Source organism: Cucurbita maxima, unplaced genomic scaffold, assembly GCF_002738345.1.
Source record: "Cucurbita maxima cultivar Rimu unplaced genomic scaffold, Cmax_1.0 Cma_Scf00007, whole genome shotgun sequence".
In the NCBI taxonomy this organism is placed as follows: Eukaryota; Viridiplantae; Streptophyta; class Magnoliopsida; order Cucurbitales; family Cucurbitaceae; genus Cucurbita; species Cucurbita maxima.
Genome location: NW_019272023.1, coordinates 4,837,596 through 4,848,661, shown reverse-complemented (window position 1 = coordinate 4,848,661; position 11,066 = coordinate 4,837,596). Strand labels below are relative to the sequence as shown.

The 11,066-nt window shown below is 37.2% G+C and overlaps 2 protein-coding genes across 2 annotated transcripts; both read right to left on the bottom strand.

Moving 5' to 3' along the window:
- Positions 1–140: 140 nt before the first annotated feature.
- LOC111482473 (protein trichome birefringence-like 6) lies at positions 141–2,678 on the bottom strand. The gene is made up of 5 exons (XM_023128277.1): positions 1,717–2,678; positions 1,440–1,632; positions 1,162–1,352; positions 572–730; positions 141–491 (listed from the first exon to the last, which is right to left on the bottom strand). The coding sequence occupies exons 1-5, from the start codon at positions 2,427–2,429 to the stop codon at positions 167–169; spliced, it is 1,581 nt and encodes a 526-aa protein (XP_022984045.1). The 5' UTR covers positions 2,430–2,678; the 3' UTR covers positions 141–166.
- Positions 2,679–5,177: 2,499 nt separating this feature from the next.
- Positions 5,178–7,185, bottom strand: LOC111482480. The gene is made up of 2 exons (XM_023128289.1): positions 6,619–7,185; positions 5,178–5,902 (listed from the first exon to the last, which is right to left on the bottom strand). Exons 1-2 carry the CDS (start codon positions 7,046–7,048, stop codon positions 5,355–5,357), a joined length of 978 nt encoding a protein of 325 aa, XP_022984057.1. The 5' UTR covers positions 7,049–7,185; the 3' UTR covers positions 5,178–5,354.
- Between the last annotated feature and the right edge of the window lie 3,881 nt (positions 7,186–11,066).

Genomic DNA, 11,066 nt, shown 5'->3' with positions numbered 1-11,066 from the left:
AAAAAAAAAAAAAAAAAAAAAAAAAAAAAAAAAAAAAAAAAAAAAAAAAAACCTTATTTATCATGAATAGATAATATTTTTTAATTGGAAGCTCATCTCACCTTCGGCTTCAACCATGAATATGAATGAGCAATGGAATATGATACACAAACCTTACAAAAAGAATTCATTTCACCATTTCTTTATAGTTCAAATGGAAATACAACAACTCATTCCATGTATCAGGAACACCAGGCAGGCACCAATGGCTGCAATCTTCACCTCCTCTTGAACCCTGCCTATTTACAAACGATTTCCCGTACATGGACGGGTGCCCGTCGATCCGATAATCCGATAAACCAGTTACGTTCAACAACGTAACTCGAGTTTTCATCTGACTTATCACATCTTCTACAATCACATTCTTCTCTGGGTAACCCAAGTTTGATGATGTCACATTTAGAGGCTCTGTTGCTTCTCTGCAATGCCCACCTGAATTCCACTGCCCTCCCCTATATTCAAAAACATCACACATATACTCAGCAACTCAGGAGACTGTCTTTGAAAGCTGCTGAAAAGTTGATATCAATACCTGAAATGGGACGGTGCTGAACTTCGAAAGAAAACTCGGGTTTTGTTTGAATTTATGTACTTATCGACCCATGCTCCCCAAGTCGTCAAAGCTCGTCTGAAAGCGATATTTACATTGAGTCGAGGAAGAACTTGGTCTCTTTCTTGGTAGTAATTGATCCTGTTATAAAACCAGTTCATCATAATTTGGATCATGTGACATAAAGAATAGTGAATAAGAGTGAGTAGGGCAGGAATTTCTATAATTAGACTGTGACTAAAGAGTATTCTAAGTTAGGCTCAATGTGTGCCATCTCTAAGTAAGCATTGGCATGGCCAAAAGAGCCGATCTGGTTTATCATAGAACCAGTCATTGACATGGCCAAATGTAATAGCTCAAGTTCACCGCTAGCATATATTGTCCTCCTTGGGCTTTCACTCAAAGGTTTTAAAATGCGTCCGATAAGGAGAGGTTTACACACATTTATAAGCAATGTTTTGTTCTCCTATCTCCCACCGACTTGGGATTTCACACCAAAAGAGTAATGGAACCAGTCAAAATGGATAGGACATAGCTTCTCTTAGAACTATGAGGACAACAAAGAAACTAACCCAGATTTTGTTTTGTAATGAGACCACCAATGAGCAGAGTTGAAAATCAAAACATCAGCACCCCGCCATCTGGACGAGCCCCGATCGATGGTATCGATTCGCAGCGTCTGTATGCGTCGCCGTCCCAACCTTGCCTTGTCCTCATGAACAAGAAAATGTGACACATAGAACTCCACAGTACACTTGTAATCCTAGAAACAGAAACAACAGACATCAACAATGACAACAACTGATAAATCTACAAGGATGGAAGAACTTATCAAAGTAGAATGAATTACCACAAACTTAAAGCTATAATTCCCTTTCTTCTTGGTGATCCTTCGGCCATGAGTTTCATAGACCTTCCTTGGATCTTTAATAGCACTAAACAACATACACAGCATAGATTCCCATTGGTTTCTGTTGATTGAATCTCCCACAAAAACAATCCTCTTCCCTCTTATCAGTTCCAGCATTTTTGTTGCGTTAAATCTTCATTCAAATCCCACAATCATAAACCCAGAAACCGACGGATTTGTTTGCCAAAACTAAGCAAAAAAATGAAGATGAACATACCTGTAATCGCCACAATCTTGGGGTTGCCATTTGAATTTCTTGTAGTTCAAATCCAATCTGCCATTGCCCTCGCAATCAAAACCTTCATCAATGAAAGGACACGAACCATTCGAGTACAGTGGGTTGCTCTCATCAAAAACCCACTTCCCCTTTGATAAATCACACCGATGAGATTCTTTTCTCACTATCTTTTTTGGGGATTCTAATTTCTCCAATGGAACTTTCTTATCAATCATCTCGCTGATGGGCAATTGCACTTCAACTTCCTTAATCGAAGTCTCACCGTCGCTTGGCCGGATTGCGGTGGTATTTCCATCATCGCCACCGTCTTTCTTCCCTTCTTCCGCGGCGTTCTCATTCCTCTGCTCGCCGGGAATCGAAATCCCACCATACCCAGTAATATTTTCAGGATTCTTCAAGTGGGCAGAAAGATTTTCAGATTTCCTGAAATGGGTATCGACCAAATGCGTATTATTCGCATCAGTTCTTGAGAAATTCCTCCCGAAACTGTTGACCGTCTGGAGATTCACGGGTCTGAAGAAGCTCACAGCAACTGGGGTTCTGTTGAAGAACAAAAAACTCTCAGGGCGAGCAGGGGAATTCTTGACGATCCAAAGGGAAATAAATGAAAGGAAGATGATAAACGAAGAGATTGTGAAAGTGAAAACCAAGAATCTAGTGGGTTTAACGGCGAAGCTTCTTTGCCGCTCCATCGATTCGCACGAGAGAAAAAAAAAAAAAAGAAAAAAAGGGGAAAACAAAAATGGGGTGTTGGAGGCAAAGCAATTATAAATGTCACATCCGAAATGGAACAAAAATCGAGGGCAAAAACAGAGCGGCAGCGAATAAAGACGCCGAGAGGAGAGATTTGAAAAATGGGGTTTGTTAGTGGGAAGTTCTCTGGACCCTCAACTGCTCCACTCCATCAAATCACTACGTGAAGCTATTAAAAAAATGTCACTTTCTTCAGGGATAAGCTTGGATAACAACAGCCCTTCAAAAGTATTACTCAGAATTGTTCTATGAGATGAGACTCAGTAACAGAGATCGATTCTGGAGCGTTTTTGGGAATTTAATATCCTCATTGAGTGTGAATCAAGGAATCAAGATTTGTGAAGTAAATTAATTGGAGCTTTTGAATGCTATGAAAGTTGAAACTGATTTTGATTAAAAACTGTAATGTTTTAAATTGATTTGGGTTATTGGGCTGATTTTGGACCCACCGCACCTGTTCATGTTGATTTTACTAACATTTAATATGAGTTATATATAAAAAAAAATACAAATAATTGTGGAGTTAGCCATCAATGATATTTTAAAATTGTAATTAGCGTCTTAATTAATGAGTTATATTTGTTTTGACCATCTTTATTACCTCTAGTATTAGGAACTTTCAAGATTAAATCTTGCAACTGTCTTAGACCAATTGACTTGTGCATAATTCAAAAACTCTTATTGAAGATGAAGAGAGCGGAAAAAAGTCTACAAGGCGCATCAAGAGAGGAAGGACCCTGATTGAAGATCACTCGAGGAGATCAACCTAACCTAATCCAACCTACCAACCTAAAGGTTTGACCCGAGATCTAAGTCAGTATCGAAAAAGATCTCTTTCTTTCTCGTAGTCGGACCGGCTTGTAAGCAAGCTACTTATCACCTATCTCACCCACTTTTTTCTTATTAGTTAGATATGTTTCTTACGACTTTGCTTAGACTAGCATTTTTGGTAAACGGAGATAATGATACGAAATGCACGACACAGTGGAAAAATATAGGTATGTATGTTTTTTGAAATTGATAATAATTTATATTACTTTCCTGAATAGAAATATGGTCATCCCTATTCCCATACTCTAAAATTCATTAATTATTAATTTTACTTTATATAATATATATATATATATATGTAATTTCGATAGTTTTTTAAGGTAATTTTATTGGAAACAATAAAATAGTAATAACTTAAAAAATGTTGAAGAAAGTCGCTAATAAGTTTTTTAATTTAAAAAATATTAAATAAATGCTTAAAATTTTAATTTGGTATATATTCAACTTTTTTTTAAAATTTAAAATCAGACCCCACATAAAATTAATTTTTTTATTTGATAGATTATTAAACTCGTCTAATAAATTCATGAATTATTAAAATAGATAGACTTGAACAATCTATTAAACACAAAATTAAAAGATTAGATTTTAATCTTCTCGTTAACTTTTAAAGTATTAAATAAACTATAGTTAAAAGAAAACTATTTGATAATTTTTAAATTTGGGAGACCAAAATTGTAACGTCCAGGTCCACGGGCATTCGCTTTCGAACTTCCTCTCGAGGTTTTTAAAACGCGTCTGTTACAGAAAGTTTCCACATTTATACAAGGGTGTGTCGGTCTCTTCACGGATTAACGTGTAATATCACAAAAATTAAATGGAAGGACCACTAAATTAGGAAATTTTTTATATATAGTCCTAATTTAAAATTGAGCCAATGCATGTTATCAAGTTTGCATGAAAAACAAAATGTGGGAAAGAAATAAAATAATTAGTTATTTTTATTATAATAAACAAAATAAAGAAAAAACAAATTAGCATGTCTTTTATTTAATATTGATTAGATGTACGTACGCCACACAAGTTGTCTTTTCTTATGACTTTTGAGATAATGGTTCATAATTTATTCACAATTTTAAACAACAGTTATTATAATAATAAAATAATTTTGGAGTCTTCTTAATAATTTATTCACTATTGGTACGCTTCATTTAAGCTTTTACATTGACCATTTAAATTATGCTTCTTACTTTTTTTTTTTTTTCTTTTAATTCCTATTTCCTCTCCATATGTAATGACATAATTAAAAAAAAAAAAAAAAAAACTGAAGTCATTGGTTGTAAAAGCCGAGTGAGCTCGATGTTACGGTCATGCTTGTCCAAGATATGTTGTTTATGGCCAGATCATGCTTATTCAAAAAGTGTTGTCCATTGCTACATGTCTTTTCCAAGTCTCTCTACTTAGCCACCAAAATATACTATACAGGGATTTAATTATGGTTGCTTATTTACTTTTAATCTACTTTCTTTAAAATTGTTTTAAATTTTACACGGTTGACTTGTTTGATTGATTAGAACAAGTGTCATACAATTATTGACCCGTTATTGCAAGAGTAACACTCAAGCTCCTCTCACAGAAAAATCATGTAGCTGGAAGAGAAGAAGTTGAGTTCTATGATCTTGGGTATCGTCAATTGGAATCTTGTGTTTGCAACTTCATCAGCATTCGTTCGGAGTTTTATCTCTAGTCACACATATTGCTTCGAGAGATTGTTGTATGCATTCAAAGTTATCCTGAAAATATTATTGTATTTACGAGACCTCTTAACTGCTTACCTCTTACCTGCAAAGAGTATGGATTAATTGTAGCAACAAGGGAACAATTAATTATTAAGAAGAGTTTGAAAGTTGTTAAATGAAAATGAAATCCAAATTGAAAACAAAGCATGTTTCATGAACATTGGTTACACAATCTCCAAATTGAAAGTAACACAACCTAACACAATATAATATAAGCTCAAACAGAATAACATAATTTTCTTCTGTATTTCTCAACCTGCATCAACTCTTCTCTCCTACCAAAAAATCATCATCCTATGCAGAAAAAACTGCCTCTACAAGAGCATGCTTCTTCTTTGGATACCCCATTCCGAACATGTGGCTGAGGTACACCTTCCCATCCTTCACGGTTGCAGCCGTGGCCAACCGATGCTTCAGTCCCGAACATGTCGACACCAACGAAGCGGTTTTCCACCCGTCTCTGCTTTCCACCAATCTTCCAGCAGGGTTCCCTGCAACTACAAGTTTGGTTGGAGAAAGTAGCTCTAGGCCATCTCCAAACACAAGATTGCCTCCACTTACATTGATCAACTTAACCTCCTCCCCCTTCGCCAAATCTATCTTGTACAGATTTCCACTAAATGTATGAATAGCTAACAAAAATCCATCTGGGTGATAAACTATGCCATTTAAACCAACAATGTTTTTGTACCAATCCTTTGAGATGAATAGCGGACTTTTGATGATAGATATGAACTTGCCATCGGCTCCAACCTTCCATATTCTGCTGTTTTTAGCATCCGTCACATAGGCATTGCCTTCGGAATCAACGGCAACATCATCCGCAAAGGATTTCTCATCATCTGCATAGGCTTAAAAGAGATCAACTTGATAGAATAATGAGCACACAACATGAATGAACATCTTAGAACTGATATTGACTATGAATCGAAAGCTTAGCAGTGGTCCTTTTGATGAAAGTAAAGTTTGAGCTATATGATTTGGAGTTCTATGTATGAACAGAAGAGTTACACATTACAACCAAACAATCAGATATGAGCAGAACATATATTGACAATTTCCCCCCAGAGAAAATCATTATATCACCAAGTAAGATGAGCCAAACAGCAACAACCGACGAAATAGATATTGATGATTTGTTTAAACGCCTTCAAAAGGTTTCATGATTTCACTTTTCCATTTAAATCCCAAGTCCTAACTAAGAATCTCAAAAAGCTAAAAGCATATATCAGGATTAGATGATATGGAAAGCAAACAATACATTATAGATTAAAACTAAGTATATTTCGTCTTAGATTTTGATTAAGAGGTTTAATGGCCTCTTTCATTGTCATACCAATTGATCCCGATCATTACGCCATTTTCATGTTATCTCCTAACCAATCAGCTAATATCAACCATTGAAGCGACGAAAACAAAGAAAAGAGAGAATAGAGATCTAATTTTCCGGAAAAGACTAAACGAAAGGGCGAAAGTCCTGCGGAGATTCATGCGGCGGAGTTACCGATGAACCTCAAAATTCACAGACGAAAAATGAAATTGAAGATCGATTACTCACTCGGACCACTAAGATGAGTCAAAAATTGCCGTTTCCAAGATGAGAGATCATAGGCCGCAAGTCCGCTGTACTTGTTGCCCAGCAAATCGGCGGCGACCACGAGCAGCCGATTTCTCGGACGGTCAACGAAAATCCCAAGAGAAGCATTCCCCTGCAACTCAGCATCTTTGATCACCGGAACTTCTTCGAGAACGGCATCCGGCGAGTGATTCTCGGGGACGGAAACCTGGCCGATACCGCCGTCCATAAAACCAACCCAAAACCGGCGGCCGAGATCGTCCCATTTGGCGCACTCCCTGAAGAAGCCGGTGCTGTGATAGTAATAGACATGGGAAGGGGGCTTAGCGAGCTCAAGCGAGATGAGGAATGCGATGGGAATGGCGGAAAGTACGAAGAGAGTGAAGAGACATCTGGTGGAGCAAATGGCCATGGCTGCTCTGGCTCTCTCCTTCTCCGTGCAATGGGAGAAGAGAGAAAATGGTGGGTTAGTGGGTCAAAGCTCCGAAGGCAGAAATGAGGTTTCGGGGATGGAATTCTTGTTTGGTATTTTGGATGAAATGGTATAGAGGTCACAATGAACGTTATTTATAGTTTTTTTTTTATTAGGTCACCTATTTATTTATTTATTTATTACAATAATTATGAATATCAAAATTTTTCTTGCTATGTTTAAATTATATATATTAATAGGTGTCTAAGTTCCAGGATCATTTTTTAATTTAAACATTTAAATTTTTATTTGTAAAGAAAAATCCATGGGAAATAATAAAGGGTAAGAGCAATTTGCTCAACGAACTTACCTACTAAAATGGTAATGACATGAAGATTTTGGAATCTTTTGCTAACTTATAGATATTGAATTTAAAATAGTGTGATACATGTTTTCAATAAAATATTTAGTGTCCTATTTTTCTCAACCGTGGTGCGTTGTAGTTTGGTTAGATTTTAGGCTAAGATTTGTCTTTGTCAACCGAACATCACTTGTGTGGAATCTAAGTTTGTTGGGCCACATGTGCCGCTTGTGTGTGTTCAATCGTCTCCGACACAACTATGTCGCATCTCATTGTCATCTCAGTTCCCAACAACCTGGCCCACGCATCGTGATGTCATTCCATGTCTTGGAACAACTCAGCCATCTTTGCTTGCTCGGGCATGTTCGTTGGGAATCTCATTGTTATCTCGGTTCCCAACAACACGACTTACGCGTCGTTATGTCATTCCATGTCTTGAGACAACTCATCTATTTTGGCTTGCTCGGATACGTCTATTGGGAATCTCATCGTCATCTTCGTTCCCAACAACACGACCTACACATTGTGATGTCATCCCATGTCTCAAGACAACTCGGTCATCTTGCCTTGCTCGAACGCTTGTTGGGAATCTCATTGTCATCTCAGTTCCCAACAACACAACCCACACATTTTGATGTCATCTCATGTCTCAAGACAACTCGACCATCTTGACTTGTTCAAACACATCCGTTGCGAACTAACCCATGTGTCGGACATCTCATTAGGACATCCCAAACATCTATCCATCCAAATTCTTTCGAGCATTGATGCACCCATATAACTTTATATTAATTTAGATATATTGTAGGATTAATAGTATGATTTTCTAGAGAATAAAACTTAGAATAATAAGTTATAAGAATTATTGTCTTCACCAACAATTAAGGTATACATTCCTTTTCGGTAGCTCAATTATAAGATGTCGAAAATGTTCTTGAGGAAGTTTGAGTGATCGACAACAACGATTTGCACGACAATCCGTCGCTAGAGATTTTGATCGATTGGTTGAGCAATCGGCTGCTTGTTGTCTATGCCGATGTTCGTCAGAAGAAATACAGTGGGCTCGCCCGCTTATGATCTCTACCTAAGTTATCCCCTAGGTTTCATCAACCCACTTAAGCTCAACTACTCTAAGGTGGAAACTATCAAGTTCTCTTTCCTTCACCCTATTTAAGCCGTTAGTTCCCAAGATTCAACTCTTCTGAACTCATCTTTCTCATAGGATTTGTTCTTAATGTTCTAAGATATCTTAGTTAGATTGCTCTACTGGTATCTTTCATTGTCATATTGCTCAACTATGCCTCTAAACCAATTCCAACTCATATTTATCATCATACCAATATGAACATTGTTCCGAAGCTCTGGTAGAGGTTAGTTAACATTTTCCTAGTAGACCCCATATAAATGAGGTTGCAATTCTCAATCTAGCCAACCTTCATCTCCCTATATGGCACCTTACTCTAATAGGAACAAGATTACAATTAAGAAGCGGTTGGAGACTCTCTAAATGCACCGTACTTAGAAGGTTCATGCATTTTCGGAGTTCATCCCTAGTTCTACCAACTCATAAAGGTATTATTACAGACCCTATCAATCATCGGGGCAGATTAAGACAACATCTGAATGAGAGTGATGTTGAAGATAAGATGGTTAAGAAGAACTTAAAAGATTTGAAAGTTACTACATTTACCGTAACGCCCCAGATCCATCACTAGCAGATATTGTCTTCTTTGGGCTACCCCTTTCGGGCTTTAAAACGCATCTTTTAGGGGAAAGTTTCCACACCCTTATAAAAGGTAATTTGTTCTCCTTCCCAACCAATGTGGGACATCACAGTCCACCCCCCTTCGGGGCCCAGCGTCCTCACTGACACGTTTCTTTCTCCAATCGATGTGGGACCACCACCAAATCCACCCCTTTGGGGCCAGAGTCCTTACTGGCACACCGCCTCGTGTCTACCCCCTTCGGGAAACATCGAGAAGACTGACATATCGTCCGGTGTCTACCTCTGATACCATTTGGACAATAAATTTTACCTATTTAATCTAAGGTCATTACTATACTTTAAATGCGAAATTTACCTTAAAGGGGCTCTTATCATAAATGCAACCTAAGTTTGTCTTCTATTACCTCATGAATAACTAATTAAAGGTGAAAAAAAGCTTATTTACTTTGAATAACTTTATATATGGGGACCTCCTAGAAATTTTTTATTTTTTTTTTTTTATTTATTTATTTAAATGACTGGTGTGGTCTATAGGAATAGTCTTCTTCATACCTCACTTCTACGGATCGACCTAAACCTCAGTCGCTCTCAAGTTTGTTCTATTTTAGTTAATATATCTACTTGTTGAGTGCTTGTCTCTAATCATATAACTTGAAATCACGCTACTACACAACACTTTGACAAAGGACATCCGTCTAAAACTAGTTGAGCTGTGCTAAAATTAACGATTCGAATTCGTTAAAATTGCATCTTGATACGTATTAAATACTCCGACCAAACAAATGAAAAAGGTGGGCTTTAAAATTTGGTGTTGGTAACATATTTAGTAGTTGAGCCAAACAGCTGAAAAAGGTGGAATGCCGATTATTCGTTTAAATGCTTGAAATATTGTTAGGCAGCCAAGCTGGTTTTAAATGGATGGCGCCTCCCTACAAACAATTAGAGTGGGCCTTCAACATAATGAACCAATTTTTATGTCCAGACACCCCTACTTGGTTGCTTAATCACCTATGGGTTTAGATAGTTTAGAGCAGAAATGGAATACTTTGTATCTGACTTTTTCTTAGACTCTCAACCATGTCTTAGCAATCGCAAGGATATAGCAACCGAATAGGCATCGCTTGCTCGGCTACTTTGCATATTATGAAAGTTGTATTGTTCGAAAGAAGGGAGTATGATGCAAGAGTGGAGGTGAGTGGTAGGCATAGGAGGCGTGCAGCTATGTGGTTGGTTCCACATCACTAGATTGAAACCTAGAGAGTGGCAGGTGTTAGGAATCACAACTATCTACAATAATATGATATTGTACACTTTGAGCATACTCTCATGGTCTTACTTTTGGTTTTAGGAAGGAATGTATTCCTTGCTTATAAATACATGATCATTTTCTAAATTAGCCATTGTGGAACCCCCTCCCAACAAGCGTCAGTCAAGTCAACCGCAGGGCAGTTTCTTGTATTAAGGGAATAGGTGGTAGGGTTAATAAGGCTCGATCTTACAATATAACAGTAATAATCCCCTACGGAAGTCTACATGCAATTCGTTTGACTATTATTAAAAAAAAAAATGAAAATCATCCAACTTGATATTTAGATTCTGTGGCTCTAATCTCTTTTTAATTTTCTTGTTCTTTTTAACTTGTTGTGAGCAATGAAAGGCGTATGCAAATCAGGACAATTTTGGGCATCTCTTGATATTTTTGTGCTCTGCCATCTGCTCATCGAATTGGCCATAATTTTCCAAGATTTTTCCATTTCAATGGAATTTCAATCGTCTACTCTTCCTCATTTTACAAATTTTTTGGGCCTTTGATGAAATATCTCCATAACTGATATGGCGTGGCCTTCATCCATTGGCCACCATTTGATAAGAAATATGTGTCAATGGCACATTTACCAATCCGTTTATATATTATACTTCCTAACGCCATA